General features: G+C 45.9%; 3 protein-coding genes across 3 annotated transcripts in view; 2 read left to right on the plus strand and 1 right to left on the minus strand.

The window, feature by feature from the left end:
* Nucleotides 1-3868, minus strand: part of puf (ubiquitinyl hydrolase 1 puf) — a 109430-nt gene extending 105562 nt beyond the window's left edge. Inside the window, exons 1-3 of the mRNA XM_084582591.1 lie at nt 3632-3868; nt 3288-3378; nt 110-294 (exon numbers count right to left, since the gene is read on the minus strand). Coding sequence (XP_084438717.1) covers nt 110-294; nt 3288-3378; nt 3632-3674 — 319 coding nt within the window. The 5' untranslated portion in view covers nt 3675-3868. The remainder of the gene's footprint in view (nt 1-109; nt 295-3287; nt 3379-3631) is intronic.
* Nucleotides 3869-4114: 246 nt separating this feature from the next.
* roh (reduction of Rh1) lies at nt 4115-13054 on the plus strand. Its single transcript, XM_084582584.1, has 4 exons — nt 4115-4287; nt 4436-4662; nt 8562-8618; nt 12960-13054. Exons 1-4 carry the CDS (start codon nt 4241-4243, stop codon nt 12977-12979), a joined length of 351 nt encoding a protein of 116 aa, XP_084438710.1. The 5' UTR covers nt 4115-4240; the 3' UTR covers nt 12980-13054.
* Nucleotides 13055-15198: 2144 nt separating this feature from the next.
* The window catches only part of bs (serum response factor blistered), a 34389-nt gene continuing 28143 nt past the window's right edge, over nt 15199-21444 (plus strand). The window contains exons 1-2 of the mRNA XM_084582586.1: nt 15199-15994; nt 17820-18089. Of these exons, the coding sequence (XP_084438712.1) occupies nt 15665-15994; nt 17820-18089 (600 nt within the window). The 5' untranslated portion in view covers nt 15199-15664. The remainder of the gene's footprint in view (nt 15995-17819; nt 18090-21444) is intronic.

Here is a 21444-nt window from a genome sequence, read left to right on the forward strand (position 1 = left end):
TGAAAACATCTATGGTGAAGATTTTGCAACATACCTCCACCACAGACAATAATCTAGTACCTGTACTTTACTGCCACGCGTGACAAAGCAGGGCACGTCACCAACTCACATGCTGCTGACTGGCTGCCATCTTGGCTGTCCGGCAAGACAGCCTCTTCCGCTTCTGGCCCTTCAGCAGCACCTAGCCGCTGTCGCAGCTGCCGCAGCAGCAGTAGTACCGTCTGCAGCAGACCCTGGATGACTGCGTTGAACTTATCGAAACTCTGCGGGTCCTTGTAGCAACATGTGCACTGCCTGCACACCAAAGAGTAAAAATTTGAAGCATTCGCAGCCCGTCCAGCATGAATAAGATTTTGCAGCTGCGTTGGTCTGCCATTCTATGTACGTGCATGTACAACCTTCCAGATTTTTAATAATATCGGCCAAACAGCGATTTCAAAGTGCAGCAGCACCAAAGCAAAGCAGAGCTGCAATTGGGAGAGGGAATGGCAAGCACATCAGTCATGCTTCTGGAAAAGACCTCACGTGATTGGCCGTTCCGCTTTGTGTGAAGTGATCCCTGGGAAGCAAGTGTTATCGCGTATATGTTTTTTTCTAACCTGCCTTTATGCCTTGGGGCAATAAACAACTTTATTTTCAAAAAAAGTAAGCAATTAATTTGTGTTTTATATCTGTGCTTATTATTACAAATTGTGCAAGCACAGCGATTTTTCTTGTAAGCACGTTGACTCCATGCAAATTTTTTAGAGGACAGTTAACATGGTGCTTCATTTCGTTGGAGACACTAAACTATAAGTGCCTTGTTAGCCATCAGTCGCATTGACCAGTTTCTTTCCGGAGCACTCACTTAGCATTGAAAGCCCTGGACCATAGCAAAAGGCTTGTGTTTCTGAAATGTTATAAAAACTGATGGTATCCATCTTATCTCGCTTGCTTGCCTTTGACAGCATTCATGCCTTTTGACATTAAGGTCTCGCCCACATTTTAATTTAAAATATATTAATCTCTGGACTTCGGTTACTTCATGAAAATCTTCCTCTGGATCCAAACAGCTGATAGTATGAGCGTGGTTTTGATTGCTGCCTTCGCAGTGCATGAGTGTTCAGTGCTGCAAGTCCTATAATATTTATCCTTGGACTGGTCCAATGCTGTGTGTTAAATTCAGTGGTTACAGAATGAAGGGCTGTGATGTCTTTCATTCCTAAATCATCTAAATGTCTCCCTTTTCGTTTATATTTCATTCTGAAAGAGCGCTCTGGGATACCTTGTGATGCTTTTGAGAAACTTGCTGTCAGACATATATTGCTCTAGTTTCATGCATATAGTTTGAAGCCTTTGCACCTAACCTATTTATTTGTGGCATGCAAAAAAGTTATGAGGTATATGAGTATATTGAATGTTGAGCTCGCATAAGTAAAGCAAACTACTGCCTAATTGTTATTTTCTCACAGTGCTTGTTCATGCAAATCATTTATACGTGCTCTGTCAACACATTCAAAGATCTTACTGAGTATCACTTCTTTGGCAAGAGAGGTGAATTGTGACTGTCCTAGTTCTTGGGCTTCATTTCGGAAGAGGCTTGGTGAACTTGATTGTGTGTGGATCATCTTATAAATTATGCTCATATCTGACAATAATTGGTCGATTTATAGGGAAAACTTTATGTACCAAAGCAACTTAGGCTGTGAGAGGGACGCCATACTGGATGACTCCAGAAATTTCGACCACCTTTCTTCAGTGTGCACCAACATCGCAGAGTACATGGGTGCCTGCTTGTAATTTCATTCAGTCGCTGTTTACATTGCACATCTGCTCGTCGTTGCTTTCTGGTTTCACTAAGGGTACCTTGCATGTAATGGTAACAATCGGAGAATGGGGTTGCAATGTTTTCATTGTATGTCTGGCATGGTCAGTACTACTCTTGTGAGTGGCTCCCCATTTCAATGCAGTGTACGAAGCAGGTTAAGGTAGCTACTGGACCGTGTTATGTATGTCATCACAAGAATAATTTTGAGTACAAAAAGTCAGGACAACAGAAAGGTAATGCAAACACTGGTGCTACTAACAACTGATTCATTGAAATGATAATGAGGCATATAAATATACAACAGGCCTGGCACCAGCGCAACCTAACAAGGAACTTCCTTTCATCTCCAACGAAATGAAGCATCGTGTTAACTGTCCTCTAAAAAAATTTACATAATGGAGTCAACGTGCTTACAAAGAAAATCGCTGTGCTTTTACATGACTTATTACAAAAACATAACTGCCTACAAGCATGAGAAATCCCATTAATTAGAAATGCGTGCAATCTCCATCTTTAAGACTACAAATAACACAGGAACATCAAGCTTTCTGTGCTGACTCACCCTTTGTTCATATTTTTCAAGATCAGGCTGTGAGCATGAACATCGCACAATGAACACAGTAAATAAATAGCTCTCATTAACTGCTGCAGGTTTCTGAACATCTGGTTTATCGCTGTGAACTTGGTTTCTGTGCAAACAATGAAAATGAAGTGAGCTGCCTTTAGATAAAGGAATGAATTAATAATACTGCCGTAATGTTTACATCGAAAAAAGAAGAGCAATAACGGTTAGCTGGATGGCCACCTTCTAGTAACATTTTATAAGGGTCTCCTGCAATCAGCCCCTTTACAAAACACAGCAGGCACCTCCACCAAAGACAACAGCTCTTGCAGCCACTGCAACTTTTGCAACAGATAAACAAGTATTCCCGTTGCAGACCTCTATATAACAACGAAGGCTAGGGGAACATGCAGAGCACATAAAGTCACGCCATTATACCATTAGGCCCGATAAAAAAGCAGATGTGCATCACTTTCTCTAGTGAATGTGTTTATGTGCAGAGACGCTGCCAATGCGCGCTGAAAGTCGGTCAGTCAGCTTTACTGGCTTTGCAGCCGAGAAAAGTGCTCCGCGACTCGTCGCCCGACGTCACAGAAGTCCACGATTGTGCCGTTGCTCGTAGGCGTGATCTTGACGTGTTAGCGCACAACAAATGTTCAACATGTGTGTGAGTGTTTAGTACACGGCCATCGCTAAACCAATGTCGTCCCAGTGCAACGGCAGCCGCGTGGCATGCACTTTCAGGCTCCCTGTTTGCGGCACATGTTTACTTTATTTGAGCACAGGGATCGAGCTCGGTCAGTGGAGAGGTGCGCTAAGAGCGGCCGTTGTGTGTGCAAAGACGGCGCGTCAGCTGGCGGGCTTGGCGACACAACACACTCTCGTGGAAGCGTGTTGGCTTGATCTAGGAGCACCCACCTTTGGTTCCAAGACTGGACGTAGCTGCAGAGCACCAGGATGTCGCTCTTGGAGAGCGGCGAGCGCTGGCCGCACGCATTTTCGGCATCATCTGCGGGAAAGCGGTGCTCACCGTTAGCTCGCCGAAGCGCTGGCACCGCACACAACACCGCAACCGCCGCGCTGCACAAGGCGCTCGAAGCCGTACGCCGGGCGTCAGCCGCACGCCCGGGCGTGGGGCTGCCACCGCACGCGTCGAACACACATCACCCGAGGCAAAGCACGACACCAAAATGGCATTTTTGCGACGAGTCAATAGGCTTAACCACACAAATCCATCGAAGGAGAATAACGCATGCTCTTACATTTTTCGAAAAGTTCTAGCAGTGAGCAGCAGACGTCACACATTCTGACATCTGTTGCATTGACATCACGTCCTGTGATATCTTGTCATTTATTACGCGCTAATTTAGGAACTCATAACGATGTTATCCTAGAGTAGAAAGTTAAATATTTTCTCGTCAGCTGAGGCATACGCCGCCATTAAGAATACTGAAGATCTTGTAAACGGAGTTTAGTGCACCGATCGGCAGCTTGCATGTGGAAGATGAACGCGTCACCAGCAGCGCCAAAACATGTAAATATGTTCGTACAAAATGTAAACAAGTATAAACCAACATTTTTTAAATGTTTAATATAAAGTTTTAAATGTCCGTATTATTTGTAAATGTTTAGTTTATTAGTAACTAAATGCAAAACATTTATTGTGATGGCATGCAGCGCTAACCTTAAGTTGTGGTCATTTTACACTTGTGGTTGTTGCGTTGTCGGCCGTACGCTGCACTATAATATTTTATTCGCTTCACTGGCCTCCATTTGTCCTTTGGCCGCACGAGCTGCACAAGAAGTTGTGCATCGAACAAGTTTCCTTTATTTTGACAAACTAAACCGTGCCGTTCTGAAGATAATAAAAAATGCAGTCCCTGCGTCAAGTCGCCGGGATTGTCGCCAGAGCGGCCAGGTATTTACGTCTGTTAATTTCGTTCTTCTGTGCGAGAGAGAGTAGAACCAGACCGGCGGATGAAGAGCTGGTCGACTTTAGGTTACCGGGTGAAATGATAGTTTTTTACTGAGTGTTCTTCCTGCACTCTTTCAACGTAATTGCGCAGGCTTCAAACGACTGCTGCGGCGGCTCCTGCGGCGTCTTCGGCATCTTCGGCCGTTAAGGCTGGCTCGGCAACGAGCAGGCGCATGAAGTACCCCTACACCTTCACTGCGAAGGTCGCCCAGTTCCCGTACAAGTTCCACTTCCAGAACTTTTGGCTCGTCAGATACTACCTTTGCGGTGGCTTGGTTATCTACGTGTTCTTCATACTCCTGCCCATTCAGAGGGCTGGTAAGTTGCTTGTGCTCATAAACGTGCGTGCGTGTCGTTCCGTCGAGTCTTGGCTGTGTGATTCGTCTCTGCAAAAGCACCGTCGCAATGAGAGGCTGCTGCCCCATTATTTTGTGACACTGCTCTGCTGTTTACAGAGCAATAAATCAGCGGCTAACCGCCGTTGCGACACTGTGCTCGAAGGTATATCGGCTCCTAGCAGCGCCAACCACATTTGCCTAGCAGCCTTGCGAATGACCGTCACGTCAGGAAGAGCCTGCTGTTTCAAAAAGCGTGTTGAGTGACCAGCTCAGTATTGGCAAAGAACTTGAGATTTATAATCATTTTATAAGCAAAAAGGCAACGGATCTGCCGCGCCTTTTTGAGTGTACATGGAGAAACTTGCAGTGATCAACTTGGCTGGGCACAATTACGTCTGTGGCGATGGTAGCCCACCCTTTGTATCGGGATGACAGGTTCCAAAACTAAAGGCGTGGCCAAAAAAAAAAAGGACAATAAACACGGTCACTGCAGTTGCGGCAGGATCACCGTAAAGTGGATTTCACCGTTGTTCGCAAGTACCAAAACTTCAAACCTCTCTTCGTTGCCTCAATTATGTCTACTGAGACTGTCTCCGTTGCCAAGCCTAAAATGAAACGCCAGCAGTGACACTGTACGGGTAGACGGACGGAAGATAGCCGGACACTTCAGTACTACGGGGTCAGTTGACTCCTCCGCCACTCCACAGAGAGCATACAAAGCCACAAGGTCAGCCGTGAATCTCGCCCTCCACTTGAGCATACGCAATGCTCCCGAACGCACCTCCGCCATCAGTACCACGCGAGTTGTCACACCAAAGCTCCTTTCGGACAGCGCCCTTTCCGCTCGGTACAAGGCCATTGAAGATTTTCCCATGGCAATTTCTGCCATTCCTCTGTCTGAATTTGCTGCACCTGGAGTCAGATCTTCTGTTCCACTCTATAGTCGATCTCCGATGCTTTCATAGCCAGTGAAACCGTTGGGAGTCTGTACCTCTAGCGAATGGTGCGCGTCCGACCAGTGAAAATGGTGTGGACAAGATTCTGACGGGCCACATTCGACTCGGGGAAATGGAAGAGGCGATTCTCGAAACTCGCTTTCATCACTGCTTCACGGGCTGTGAAAGTTGACCAACCTATGTCCCCCTGAATGCTTTCAATGGGTGTGTTTGGGCACTCCGAGTGCCATATGGTCCACCTGCCTCTGCCACCTATCGACAAATTCTCTTGTCCCTGCTGAGAGACAGAGCACAGCACTGGCGTAGGTCAGGCCCGAGACTGCCACCATCTCCCAAAGAGCCTGTAAAACCTCGTATCGGTTGAATATCCACAGTGGACGAACATTCCCTTGTTGTGGGCCGCCTTGATCCTCAACCCGCGCTCATGTGGAGCTAGGTAGTCCTCCATTGCACTGAAACTCACCCCAAGGTACTTCGCTGTTTCCACCAGCAGGATGGTACCTCCCTGTAAAGCCAATTCAGTTAGCATACGTCCTGAGCCCACTCCCCAAGCCATGATCACACTCTGGTTGAAACGCAGCTTAAGCCGCTCCACCCCTGCGCCACACGTCTAGCAGTTGTTACAACTCCTCCAGGGAATTCGCTAGCACCGCGAAATCGTCCGCATAAACGAGGACCGGTATCCTCCGTACCACCTGACTGACCCTCCTCGTAGTGTTTGAATGCATAGCCCAGTCCCGATCCTTGTAGTTGCTGACACAAACCTGCCACATACAACATAAAAAGCACTGGAGAGTGTGGGCAGCCCTGTCTAAGACCTCACCTTATGTCTACTGGCGAAGTCACATGTCCATCCCACTTCACTCGGGCTGTCACCTCTGAGTAAATTGCACAAAGGAGACCTCGAGCTCAAAACCTTGCAAGATGAGGAGCCACAGGATCTGCCGGTCTGCACTGTCGTAGGTTTTCGAGGTGTCGAGAAAAGCTACAAACAGGGGTTCCCAGCCAGGTGGGCAATCATAATTCACTCCGTCGGGACAAATAGGTTATCTTCAATGCGTCTCCCTGGTCGGAAACCCACTTGCAGCACTCCCTTTGCCTCGGCCCATTTCTGCAGTCTAGAGGGGCAGCAATTCCTTATCTCTGTCTTGTCACCGGAGCCCTTATATAAAGGCCTGATTCTGCTACATTTCCAATCACCTGGTACTTCAGCCTCAACCAGCACCCTTGTCAACAGAGCTTCCATCTGGGAGCGCACTTGCAGTCCCATTGCCTTAATCAGGCCCATAGGAATGCCATCCAATCCTCTAGCCGTTCCCGAATCTGTAAGATTGGTTGCCTGCTCCAGTTCTCTCTCTGTTGGTGCCCTCCTTAGCTTCGCTGCCACATCCTCATCTTGCATCATGTGTGCTGTTAGCGATATCCTGCTGGGTCTATGTACTGTTCATAAGCTCTTGACCCCTCTGCATCTCCGTCAACCATTCTTCCAAGATCGCTAGGCATCCCTCTCCCTGGACCACCGGAGCATCAGGTGCCACGTGGAGAGAGTGCTGCTAAGTGGTCACAGAATCGCCCTTGACCTGCTTCTAAAAATGCTGTGGTGCTTGTCGGCCAGCCGTCATTAGCAACTTCATGAAGTTGTTGTTTAGACTGCATATCTAGGTCTGCACCGATGCGGCTGCCTCGTGTTTCAGAGCGAGGTAATTGTAGCCTCCTCATCTCCAGTTTTGTGGATGTGCCGATGTTGTCGGCTAGCCTCCTGCCTGCGGGCAATGGCCACAGCCACCTCATTATTCTACCACTTTTTCGGCTGGTATCTGCCCACTTTATGTGGTAGCAGGTTCTGCAACATCCTGCAATTTCTTTTATCATGTTTTCATATGTGTTCATTGTCTGCACTCGCAGCTCCAAACTGCTGGCTATATTCATTAGCTGTTTCTCAGTGGGTCGCCTGTTTTTTTTTTTTACCTGCACTCAGTCCTGTTGGCCAACTTTTCTGCCGAATGTGAGTCGTAGACGGTTATGGTCACTTCCCAGGTTGCCTTCCCCATCCTCATCAATGGCCATGGTGCTGAATGCCAAGAATAGACCTTTGTAACGAGGGTTTCCTAGGCATCACCATATTGCTCGCTGGGCTGTTATGTGCGCCTGACGTCAAAACGGTGGAGGCGGCAGCAGAACCGGTTTGCAACAGTCCAGAGAGGAGGCGTTTAGACAGCCTCCTCGCCCGATGCAAAGACTTCTTCAGGGGGTCATTTGACAGCCTTTTGTAATTCACCTTGTCTCGGACTTCCTGGGCCACCAGTACACAAAGGATGACCAATAAAAAGTCTTCCCCGATGGTCCGTCATGTTCTGCGGCCATTCGAAACCAGAAAATAGGGTAAAACACCAGGCTGGCATTTGACCGAGTTGTCTGCGCTGGGAAGGACTGTTCCAGGGAGTAGAGGATGTCCGACTTACCGGCAGGGCTCAGAACAGGCATCCACTAACTCTGGGACAGGCTGTAGGGAAGTCGTTTGGATTTCAGTTGAGTAGAAAATACTATTAACACCGTAAAAAATTTATTCACTACTTAGCAGTGTAAAAACAGTGAAGTCCTCTCCTTATTGCTTTGAAATGCAGCACTGGAATAATTTTTTTTTTGATGACATCCCCTTACTTGACAACAGATGCCTTGTCAAACGTGACATTGGTAGATCCGTGCTCAATTTTAAAGCACTTTTATGAATCCAGTTCACTGTGTTGCTTAGTCTGTGGCTCAGGAAGACACATAAACAACTTATCTGAGCATCGCTTTACATATAGTAATATGTAAAGCAATGCTCAGATAAGTTGTTTATGTGTCTTCCTGATCCACACACCACTGTGGGCAAGTTCGACGTGTTTAAGTGTGCTGACTCTGGCATACCTTTGTCTTGCAGTTAACTCGCCGGCGGCAGTTGCAGCTCACAAGGAACGTATGCGCAAGCAGGCTGAAGGTGAGTTCGTAAGCAGTGAGCTGCGTGATACTAGAGTTTTGTGTGATGTTCGGACCATAACTTCATGATATTAAATCTCCGTACTTGAGAAGCTCAGCAGGCCTTACCTGCAATTTCTTTTTCTCTGCCATCTGTTGCATTGCTATTGAAAGAAAGCACAGGGGCTTATTTGTGAATTGTTTGCTACTTGAGTGGCTGAATTTTATGTACAACTGGCACATATTGTGTACGACTCTATTTTTGTTGCTTTCCCAGTTTCCAAAATAAAAGGTCTTGCATCTGGGAAGATGCTAGAGCACAAATATCATTGGCTCTGGCATCACTGTAGGTGACAGATATTTGTCAGCCTAATGAACCCTGCTTGTTTCATTTATTTTGATTGAGCTGAGTAGCACAGTTGGCTGACTTGTTATTGGCTGAAGCCTACTTCTGAGTCTTCCCAGGTCAGGTTTATGCACAAACTGCCCTGCAGCTCAGGTGCCACGAGAGTTTGCTATAGCCACGGCCCTTTCTGCAAGCTTTGCAACAGTTGGTAGAAGGGTTTGTAGTTATTGTAAATTGTAAATTTGTAAATTGTTTGTAAATTATAAAGATAAAATATGTGGCCCGCAGGATGGGGGGTTTTGTATGCTTCAGCAACACATTGAGGACAGTCCGTTTAAACTGGCCCCTTCTTAAACCCTTTGATTCGTTGCCTAGAGTTTTCCAAGTACATATGTTAGCTTTCAGCACATAGCCATGCTTATTCAGCGTATTCCTTCAGATGAACTGGCTTCTGCTTAGTGTACATAGTCTTGTGAGCCCAAGTGATTTCTCTATTCTACGCTGGACTTCAATCTCCGTCTTGTTGTAACACTGCCAGCAGGAGGGAATCTTACTGACGTGCAGTCCAGAAGGCGTTAATACCTATCTGTTCTTCCCAAACTCAGCGATCATTCCGTTAACTTTTCCATCTCATTACCGCTAAATAAAAAAATGTCATCTGAAAAAATACTCTATGGGAGAGGGAACTTCAGTGCTATCAACACAGGATCCTTAGTTTGAATAGTTAAACATAACTAAGAAATATTTAAGCAACAATAATGAACCCTGAGAAGTGAAAAGGTTACTATTAACTCTAATCATAATGAGTGAATTACAATAAATCTGAAAAGTCTCTATCAATCTGCAAAGTTGTCTGTGCTATGCATTGAAACCTAGCACCCAGAAAAAGATAAAATAATAAAATATTCCACCACTCTGAGTCTTGCTACCTAATCCAAGCAAGTTCTAGTGGATCCTGCCTCCTAGATGTCACTCAAATGAAATATAGCACTTGTATGAACTGATGGCAAACTGATCAAATCAGATTAGTGTGACACTGTTCAGAACTGCTATTTCTGAATGGTTTTGTCTTTGCCGAACAACACTATTACCTACCTTTATAAAAAAATTGTCACTTGTTATGATGCCTAATATACAGGTTAATAATGTCATCAGCATCAGCAACCTCATTTCTTCTTTTAAGATGTCCTTGTCTGCAGGTTACGACCATATCATTAGTTAACTATTAAAAAACCTTAGACCTTGAGCCAGAGGCTGCAGTTAATCTTCACATACTCCCCACAGTCAGAGCAAGTCCTGGATGCCTGAATAATCACCAAAATCCTTCCAGTCTTTAAAGTGGGGGAATAGCACATTGGCCTCTGTCGTTCAATTTCTTCAACCAGTGTCCTATCAAAACTGCACGAGCACATCAGATTACTTCATTTGTCCTCGTCAGCATGGGTTTACAAAACAGATCTCATGTCAAGCAGAGCTTGCCGATTCATACGTGATTTACTCGAGATCATAGATCATATTCTTCAAACTGTTGTCGTATTCATCCATTACTTCAGAGCAGTTAATCGCATCTTCCGTAACAATTTGTCAAATCGCATCTTCCGTAACAATTTGTCAAAAAGTCTCGTCACTAGGAGTTCCCACCAACCTAGTTTGTTGGATGCAAAATTTTCTTTCGGGATGCAAACAGTTCACCCTCACAAATGGCAGCAACTCGCTCTCCTCTTTTGTAAAATTGGGAGTCCTTCATTGCACCGGATCGTCACCACTACAGTTATTAGTTTGCATTAATGACCTCTGTTGCAACTTAAGATCAGAATTATGGCTCCCTTCAACATTTTTCAAATTCAAATCAATGTTCACCAGAAAATGCACCGTGAGCCAGCATCCCCACATTATCCCCCACATTATCTTACAGGTGCTACCTTGGCCTGCATCTGACATGATCACTATCATAGGAAGCTCACATCCTTGATTTTTGCGCTGATGCCTCATGCACACTCAACCACCTAGGACGTAATGTGAAGTAAAAGGAAACTAGCATACATGACAGTCATTCGTATTCTCCCAAGACTCAAATATGCGTCATCCTTATGACACTGATAATAATCAGATCTCGCTGCCAACCTTGAAGCTTAAGAGAAGTGCACAACCCAATTTGTAACCCAGTGCTATTCAAGAAACACCATCATGACATTAAGCTGTCCTTTTCCCTTTCATCCTCATGTCACATTACATGATATCTCTCCTCTGTCTTTGTGAAATATCACTTGGGTATAAGACGCTCAAAATTACAACCGCCGAAAACTGTTTAAACCAAGACAACAGCAACATTGCACTCATAAACAGCTGCACCACAGTACTAAATTCATTTTTCTGGCCTGCAGTACAGTAGAATCCCCAATTGTGAATTCAGGTTATATGTATAGTAAAGTGAAACTGAAGTCCCAGTTTTGTCTTCCGTAGATGACTGTGTATTCATTTCTTAGACATTATAGTAGAACTTTGCTGTAGTAAAGTGAGTCTGGCTGCGGCAACGCGCTTCCCACGAAATGACATCGCAGCAGGCGTGCAAACAGATCTCGAGGCAATTTTTTTTCCATAGCAAGAACGTCGTTTTCTTGAGGCAGCTTTACCACCATGCTTATAAGCAGTGAGAAAAAGCCATCTTTATGAAGGCCTGGAGCTGTAAGGCAAAGCATACGGTGTGTAGAGAAAAAAAAAAAGTAAAGCCGGCTGCAAACGTTGCAAAGAATGTGGCGCAGACAAAGTAAAAGAGTAAAAGTGCATGGAGAAGTGAGGATGAGACAAAATGGCTGAAAGTTCGAAGCACTGGTTGGTGCGAAGCACGAGGCGACGCTGGCAAGAAGCGGACGAGCGACGTATGTGGTTAGGCTGCGCTTGACTGTGTTGCACACAATTGCCTCTTAAATGAAAGACGACGCCACGTTTATGCAAAGCTTCGGTTTTCGCATGAAATCAAACTCGCATTTTAATTATAGCCACATTATTTTCATGCTAAAGCGGTACTTTCACAAAATGTAAACATATAATTTGATAACTCAAACAAGGAATCACAGGAAGAAACAGTAAGAGAAGAGTCGAAGGAATTTTATAGTGTTTTGCTTATAAACCAACAACTGTACATTTCTTACACGTCTTTATTAGAATTCACATAGTCTCCCATCACGACTCTCTCAACTTTCCGGCTGACCTCTCTGCCTTTCCATTCAATTAACACGTCTATCTATCTAACAAGAAGTTTTTAGTAAACAGCCATACAGGAAAGCATCTTAAGAGCCATGTTGTCACCCACAACTGATACAGTAAAGATTTTTACTGGTTCAAGGGACTTTACTAACTCCTCAATTTTAAAATTATTGAAATGAAGGTGGGGCTTGTTAGTAGTGCACGTTTGCACGGGCTATAATTGGATGCAAATTGGGGGGGACGGCAGATGCCCCACAAATTAGACTCTGCAGTGAATGGATTTGACTAATTAAACTGCATTAAGCTTTCTTAAGAAAGATAGAGACCGGAAAGCGTGGCGTGATATGGTCCATAAGGCCACGAAGAGTCGGACACGACTGAACGACTGAACTGAACTGAAGCTCTCTTTCAGCGGTCACACCTTGTGTTGTCACGCTAACAGGTCTAAGAAGATTATCCACGACTTCATGAGAATTGATGGCATTGGTTGCAGGGGTGTCCTTTGAATGGAGAAACTGCTTTCTTGAGTTGTATCCAAGTGTAGTTGGTGGCACTTTCCTTTTAGATGAACACAGTGCAAGAATGGTTTTCTGCGGCATGCACAGAAAAACACACCGTGCAGTGCTGAATTGTATTCTTTGTTGATGCTGTGACCAAATACTTTGATGTGACATAGCTCCGGGGCCACATATGCATTACCTATGCTTGTTGGACCAAAAGAAATCCTAAGTGAATTTATGACTACTGCACTGAAAGCTTAACACTTGAAATTTAATTCCTGTTGCTTGTCTTTTTTCTTTCTTTCTTTAGAGCATCAGCACCACCACTGAAGAACCAGCATACATTTGGCTGAACTTAGCACCTAGCCTGGCAAATAAAAGAATAAATTGCATTGAATATGTGTATATGTGTTGTTGTTTTTTTCTTCTAGCTAGCAAGAAAACAGATTAATATTACAAATGAAACTGATAATCAAATCTAACGGCAAACCAAACAGGTAACTGATGGTCCATTGGAGTATCCGAGTGGATACTAGGACGATAAATTACTTAAGACCAGCCAAGAGATGGATGGAGCGGCAAGCTTTAGGAGCTTGCTGGAATAATGCGGCCACAGGTGGCAACGGAAGAAACTAAAGGTTTTTGGAGAAAGAAGCCTTTGTCCTGACTCAAGGCAGCTGATGATAGTGACTCTGAAGAACAAAGGTTTTAGTACTTATGGCATGACTTGGATGTCGGCAGCAAATTGGACAGCTTGCCTGGGCAGACCATAGGTAGTGCTTAGCAGTTTTAATCCTGCTGAACTTCTATTTCTCGGATTGCACCTCTAAGGCATTGCTACAAGGAGAAGATAAACTGTGTAGCGGGGTTACTGAGTATGATGACCTTGCCATGCTGGCTGAACATGCAAATTTCAGAAGGCTCATGTTTCAAGATTTTGTGCATAAAAGCTAGTGAAATAACGTCATTCTGGGTTCTACCAGCATGGAGTCGCTTGTGGGATAATAGCCCATGGTGCACTTTCAGGTTGCAACATATGCATTAATCCAGAACTTCTGCCAAAATGTATGTTGGAGTGTTTGTGGTCACAACTTTCTTACCATGTGGTGGTGTGTGGCTTAGCGGAGTTTTGGTTTGGCAGCAGCAATGGTATTTATGAATACAGGACACCTGAGGATTGAGAACATGAAGTGTTGGTTGGTTGGTTGGTTGGTTTGTGGGGTTTAACGTCCCAAAGCAACTCAGGCTATGAGAGACGCCGTAGTGGAGGACTCCGGAAATTTCGACCACCTGGGGTTCTTTAACGTGCACTGACATCTTGAGGCATGTCTTGAACATTCACCACTTTCTGAGTTTTGTAAGGGCCAAACAAATGAGTGATGTTAATGCTGCATTGCATAAATGACCATAATACAGCAACACATCACACTCATAATAAAAGCTAATTAAGGTTACCATCTCCAAGTGCTTTCCAAAACATGCCTCTGGCGGCATTTGTTTCTTCAGAAGCTTTGTCATTGTGTGTGTGTGTGTGTGTGTGTGTGTGTGTGTGTGTGTGTGTGTGTGTGTGTGTGTGTGTGTGTGTGTGTGTGTGTGTGTGTGTGTGTGTGTGTGTGTGTGTGTGTGTGTGTGTGTGTGTGTGTGTGTGTGTGTGTGTGTGTGTGTGTGTGTGTGTGTGTGTGTGTGTGTGTGTGTGTGCTAACTTGTAAACAGGTTGCATAAATTAACCAATACAGTGTACTAATATATGTCGTTAGTCATAGCAGGACCTTCAGCTAACCCGCCATCATTGAATTAGCGCTAGGTTACGGAATCCGATTGATCCCATGGAGGCGTCGTAAAGACCACATACCTGCGCGCTGCAGGATTCATATTAAAAGTAAAAGACTGGTTTACAGAATACGTTTTCAATAGCTTATGATTTCTCTGCTCTAGTATTTAGAACAATACAAAGCACCACACAATGAGTAGAATGTGCAGAAGCTAATTTTAGACTCTTGCTACGGTGGCCCATCCGTGATGCAAACCGAAACTTGTTCGAGCTAGCACCCCATCGCAGAGGCATATGTTTGAGCCACGCTGTGCGGTCGCAGCAGCTCACCATGCAGCCTGCAGTCAGTCAACACCAGCTAACGCATAACAGCAGTGCCAAAATTTCACGCCTCAACTTCAAATAAAGCCCGCACTGGCTTTCTGTTCCGGCGCGCGCTTTTCGGCGTTTCGAAGATGCCGGAAAAAGTGGAAAACTTGGGAAAAGTTTCGTCCCAATTCCATATTTGGCAGCACGCCCCATATATGGCGACGGTCATTTCCATATATGGAAAACCCATCATGGCGACAGGTGATCTCCACAGCCGCTCCGAGAGCAGAGCTTTCGGCGTCCCCTGTTGGTATGAAAACGATTAAAGGCAGGCGAGTTTTTTAGCTAATTTTTCGGCTGAACGGGGAGATTTTGCCATTGTTTACTGTTTTTTAGATCGGAAGAGAAACTCTCCACATGTGCCGGACTACTTCCAGCAGCGGAAGGAACGGGAGCTCCGAGCGCTCCGAGGCAGCACCCTTCTTCCCTCCCCCCACGCCCATTCGGTGCGTAATGTGCGCTTGCATGAAGTAGTTTCCTGGCGCTGCGCCGATGCCGACGTGCGTCGCGTCTAGGGGGATCGGCAGCGCATCGCGTTCTTCATCTTTGTTTTCGTTCAGTTTTCTTTTATCGCGCGCAACGGCACGTGTGTCAACGCGGCAGTAGTGGCTGGCTGCCGCAGCGAAGCTGAGAAGTGCCATCGCCACTCCGAAGAAAAAGCGCGCAGCGCTCCTCTTTTTGCGTGGTCGTGGTGTGGCAGCGTGCGTGGTGTGTTCGAGCGCGACCGAGAGCGGCCGAAGGCGAGTGTTGTGATCTGTGGGAGCTGGGCGCGACGTTTCGTGACGACGGCCGTTCCCTAGCCAGCCGATCACGACCAGCGGGTCGGATATGGTCTGGAGACCATTCATGAGCCACTGACAGTCTGCTGTAGTACTATGATGCAGACATCGAGCCAGCATGAGGAACTCAAAGCCATGGCATATACGCCCTTCGACGCGCAACTGGTAGGCGATACGGCGTCGAGTCTGGACGATATTGTTGTTTCGAGTGAGAAGAACAAACCCGACGAGGCCGACATTACGCTTGACGACATGCTTCTGCAACAGCAACCGCAGCCTCAACAGCAGCAGCAGCAACCCAAAAAGGCCCCGCCTCCGAATGGCAAGAAGACCAAGGGACGCGTCAAAATCAAGATGGAATTTATCGACAATAAGCTGCGGCGGTATACAACCTTCAGCAAGCGGAAGACGGGTATAATGAAGAAGGTGAGCTCTTCCCTTCTGATCTTGGCGACAAGCTGCGCGGGTTATTTGTCTAGGTTGGTGAGGCCATCGACCATCTGCCCTTTAATCCATCTAGTACGTTCTCTTCCTCCGGCTTGAATCATCCGTTTATCGCGACATTAGTTTATTGACGGCGACCGACATTAGTTTCAGGTGTTTGCGAGTGCGGTCCCGGCCCAGGATCCCGCCGATCGTGGTTTGTCGGCGCACGTGCAATCGGTACCCCCCTCACCACCTCCGCTTTCCACCGACGTACGATCAAGAGCGGGGGCTACCGAGTGCCCCGCCTGTCGTTTCCTCTTTTATTTTTTTATTTTTTTCCCTTTTCCCCTCCTGGCAGCGCGGCTAGCAACGGGACTTCGCAGGCGCGGCAGAATGCGTGACAAATGAGCCACGGTAAACGTGAGCGCCGAGCGATCAAATCGGCGTTCGTGAGGTTTAATTTGTTCCGATGAGCCGGCCACTCCACTACCTCCGCGCTGTCGGGCCGGCCATGGTTTGGACGGCTGCCCACACCCACGCGCGTGTCGTTTCTTGCGGACCGGCCAACTGCCCACCTTCAATCACTTGCGGCGCTGCCCTGTCGCACCACTTCATGATACCGGTGTGGTTACTGTTCGGTCAGGATAAAGTTTGTTTCGTCGTGTACAGCTCGTGAAGGGAGAGAAAATAAACTTTGTTGTTTGCACGCCTCGCATCGTGAAGAAAAGCGATTGAGTGGCGCGTTTCGAGCAGTCATGGGAATGAAATGACGATTTAGAAAACAAAAATGAGGTTGAGCAGTGTTGTAATGACGCGTAGGAGCGAAACGGCTTGCTCAATCGGCGTCTCGCTCCGACGTAGCCTGGATGACTAATCATTAAACAGAGGAAGAGCGTGACCTCCTCGTCTGTTGGTTCGCTTGCATCGAACATTGATGCGTGATCAGTGTCCGCAGAGCACTGCGCGGAGCAGGATTGTGCCGTTTGACTTATAATGCTGTTGCTCCATTGCAAGGTTAGCCAAACTGAACATCGGCACTGATTTTGCACGTGTGTGTATCTCAATTGCATGCTGTTTATTTTTGTTTTGTAAGCAGCCCCCATAGTTTTAAATATCCAAAAACGAAAAAAATAATAATTGAAAATGCATCATCATGCTCTTGGAACAAGGATATCTGCATCATGGAAGGCTGTTGTAACACCAAAATTTAGCAAAGTGAAAATTGATATTGAGGTTCATTGAACCGGGCTTGGAAGCTAGTAATATCTTTCCAGCAAGACCATCTGGGGCTTCTCTACAAGAAAAATGAATCTGCGTATTCATCATGGCACATGAATGGCACAAAATAATTTTCGTTCATTCAGTATATCAATATGTGGAACCAGTGATGAACTGAACTGGAAGTACTAGCGTCAAGGCTCTGTTGCTCTGGTAGTGGTTCGGGGCATATACAGCACCACATAATTTTATAAACCAAGCTCAGTATTACATTTTTAAGGAGTGATGCTAAAAATAGGAATGAAAGGGATAGATACACACATGTAGGGCACCGTATTGACATACTATATGCGGGCAGCTCTCCACTTCATCCACATTTTTCGCGTTAGTTAACAATGACCAACCTTCTTGTCTGGTCATTTTGTCCATGTATTGCGGAGTTTTAAAAATTGAGTAGTTCACGGTCTGCCTGCAGAGGAACTGCCAGTTTCTAACCTATAGACCAAACCTTTGTTAGCAGCACCCATTTTTCTACCTTTGGTTACCCTGGTCATCTGTCATGCATCTTGCATCATATGACTTCATTGATCAAACTGGTCCACTGCAGGCGTACGAGCTGTCAACACTGACAGGCACCCAGGTGATGTTGCTGGTGGCATCAGAGACAGGCCATGTTTATACGTTTGCGACACGCAAGCTACAGCCGATGATTACTTCCGACGCTGGCAAGGCCTTGATCCAGACGTGCCTCAACTCACCAGACCCGCCCCAGGGAACAACGGGACCTCCCGGCCCGGGGCCAGACCAACGCATGAGTGCTACGGGCTTTGAGGAGACTGACCTCACCTACAGTGTCACCGAGGACAGCGAAAACAAGGTTGGCTGCTTTTTTCTCTTGCATGCTTCAGCAGATATTTAAATTTGGAATTCAAATTGTAGCAGGGGGCTGAGGCCACGTCAGGCGACCGCGCCTTTAGCCTCAGCCTCCTTTTAGGCAAATGCCTAAGAAACAAATAAAGAAAGAAAGAAAGAAAGAAATGTATGGTTGCAGTTTACATCTTTATTTGCTTGCGCCTACAAAGGTGGTCTCAGTAAATGTATTTGCTGCTATGCGAACATATTTCTTTTGAAGCACCTAAACGCCACGCTAGGTTTCGTGCCTTGCAGGTGGTGAATTTGATCCTTTGGCATAGGAAAAAGGAACTAGAAGCAGAACTTAGAAAGCTGTAAAAATGGCAGCAAAATACGTACATGTCTTTATATTTGCTAGTAATCCGTCTACCCTATGCTGAAGTACACAGTAGCCTTTATGCATTGCCTGTCCTTACATCTGGTGCACGATTTGCAGCTGCATCATATTACACAGGTTAAAGTTGGGGGAACATAAAGGGCACATTTTAACACAATAGCATTAAAGGCGCCATCTTCTAGAAAATCCGGCGTCACCGTTGTGAGCAGAAAAAATCATGGGCATTGCTCTGGCAGGTTGTAATTGGCAGGTTACATGGTTGTGCACTAACTGGTCATCGGGTTGCATGACCTCCTGAAACAATGTGATGTTGCCGAAGCTGGCAGGAGCTTCCAACTCTGGCTTCGCCTTTGAGATGTGAGGGCGCGATCGGAATCCAGCCACCCAAGACCCTTGGATTCAGAGTTAGATGCGATGCCCCCGAGGCCACGCAGGCACATTCGTACGGCTTGGTTAAAGCAACCGTTATGTCTATGTTGGGTGGTCTTGCAATGTGGTTGTTTGCGATTGTATTACGCTGACGAGTGTGTGTGGATTTTTCGAGGCACAAATTAAAATGTTAATGACTAAATGAGTATAGCAAGGTGCGTGTACGCAAATGCAGACCCGCGAAAGGGAGCCATTAACACTTAAGCTCTGTTTTTAAAGGCAGAGTTTTAGTGTCCCCCTAACTTTTTCTGTATGCTCAGCTCTGAATTCATTTTTATGCATTCAGCAGCAGCTTATAAAAAAAAAACAGTTTCTGATTGTAGCATTGACTGAAGTAATATTTACAAAACCATTTTCTGTTTTCCCGAGTAGTTTCACATGCTTACGCTAGGGCACACTTCAGCTGGCATCCTTGCACTATAGCCATTCTTTTTGCACCAGTTGCTTTAGTGGTTTTACAAGACACTTTATCATCAAGTGCCAACACCATTTTTAATAACTGTTATACAACAGTCATTGCTCTCAATAGTGTGTGCCATTGTTTTGAATGTTTGTGTGTGCTGTGCATGCCAGGCCTGCTTTCTTTGTTTTATTAAGAGCACGGTATGAAAGTGAGTTTTTGAGAAGCTGATGTTGTGTGATGACATCGAAAATGCTTGCATGTGTTTTGCCATGTCATGTACTGCATTCATGAGCATTCAGATTTGTGCCGCTTTTGTGTTAATAGTTCATAAACATTGTGTGAAGGCAACACTGTACATAATAGAATAACCCACCCTGATCCACCCTGACTGATTCCTGATCTGATAGCAATATCATGCCTAAGACCACGTCCACCATGCTTCAAATGTTAGTGTTGTGGAATGAGCTTTGGTTTGATGGTTTTCAAAATGTAGAGTCGCTGACTGTGTTTGAGGTATGTTTGCACAGCAAAAACTCGAACTTTCTTTTTTGTTTTATCAGGCATTTACCAAGAAGTGAGTCCTGGTATCCAATATCACATGCTCACAAGCATAAATCATACACAGCAAGGATGACAGCGGGCAGCCCAGCCTTTACAGCCTACCTTGTCAATATGCTACTTGCATGCACACCTCCTCTGATAGCTCACGGCCTGAATCAAGAGTTTACTGAATGACACACTGTCATTATGGCATCCAGTAAGGTGACAGGCCTCTCGAAATCTGTGCTAGGGGGGCATAAGTGATAGTAAGAATATAGTTTTCAAGCGCCAGTTTTGCTGGGAGTTGTTCTTGAGTTCTTTTAAGAAGACCTATGCCTATGCTGTGTCTCATAAGTTGTTTGTAGCACTGTGACAGGTAAGGGCGACCCATAAGTCAGGACGACATGCGCAACATGATTGTGTTCCTATTACTACATTCTTACATCATGGTCAATCAATTTCAACTAGTGCTGACTGTCATCAGTCATGATGTTATGGCAGTTTGAAAACTACTGGTAGACAGTTGTGTAGTCACTGATTTTTTGGACACGGCAGCTCGTGGCACTGGAAGCGAAAGAGCTTGCGGAAGCACAGTGGCTGCGATGTCTGGGAACTTGGAAGACGACTGGGGTGAGACATTCGTCTTGTACACAAATGAAAGTGTTGGCTTCACACTGTTGTGTCATCCGTGCTCACCGTAAACATTTGCTGGCAAAGAGCAGCAGCTAGTCTGTGTTTATCTCTGCTCGTGGCAGTTGCATGTGATGGATTTTTTTAAAGTTTGCAGTGAGTTTGGTTCTTGCAACGTGTGTTTTTTGCTTTGTTTTTTATGTGCATTGCAAGCTTTAAAAATTGTTGCATGCTGTGGACCTTTCATGTTATAAGGGGGGGGGGGTGCAACGATTGCTTGCATTAGCACTAACGGTATAATTTCTGCCAGGAATTTGGTACACTTCAAGGCGGTTTTTGTTGCGATTCTCTTACAATTCCTCTCTTTCTGGTCAGCCATTGTCGGTCGTCACTGGCATGCATCCGTAACGTCTCCTGTGTGTCCGTCTGCTATGCAGAGAGCAGCACAGACGGACAGATGGTTGCCACAACGACTGCCGCTGGTGGAATTGCCAGGGAATCGCAGCAAGAATAACCTGCTTTGGTCTTATTCTTTCAGGGCAGTTGCATAGTGCAAATATGCGCCTGGTAAAGTGATAAAGAAACGAACCCTTGCGATTCCCCCACTGACCTCCTGGCCACCCTCGTTGCAGCTCTCCCAGGCACCGCCGCCACTTATGCAGCTCCCCGAATTCAGCAGCCAGAAATTGCCGCCATTTTTCATGATCTGACTGCGAGGGAGCAGCAAAGTGTGACCGCCATCTTCCGCCCTCCCTCCTTGCCCACTTTTTCTTCCCCTTCTTGGCCTCATCGAATAGCGGCAGGATTCTGGTGGCATGCATCGGACAAAAACAGCAGTGCCCCGTATATCCTGTTGCCATGGTGTTTGTGAACTGTTCACTGCCCAAAGCTTGTGGAGCCTTATTGGCTGTCACAGACAGCCGGCATTGTGAGACGAGCACTGCCTATTAATGAAAAGACAGATGTTTACACACAACAGTG

This window comes from Amblyomma maculatum, chromosome 10 (assembly GCF_055883805.1).
Source record: "Amblyomma maculatum isolate TAMU_Amacu chromosome 10, ASM5588380v1, whole genome shotgun sequence".
NCBI lineage: Eukaryota > Metazoa > Arthropoda > Arachnida > Ixodida > Ixodidae > Amblyomma > Amblyomma maculatum.

Excerpts from the sequence above, each read along its gene's own strand:
- roh (XM_084582584.1), top strand. The coding sequence starts at position 4,241 with ATGCAGTCCCTGCGTCAAGTCGCCGGGATTGTCGCCAGAGCGGCCAG. Across the intron at positions 4,288-4,435 it reads ATTGTCGCCAGAGCGGCCAG|GCTTCAAACGACTGCTGCGG; the intron begins GTATTTACGTCT and ends GTAATTGCGCAG. Across the intron at positions 8,619-12,959 it reads TATGCGCAAGCAGGCTGAAG|AGCATCAGCACCACCACTGA; the intron begins GTGAGTTCGTAA and ends TTCTTTCTTTAG.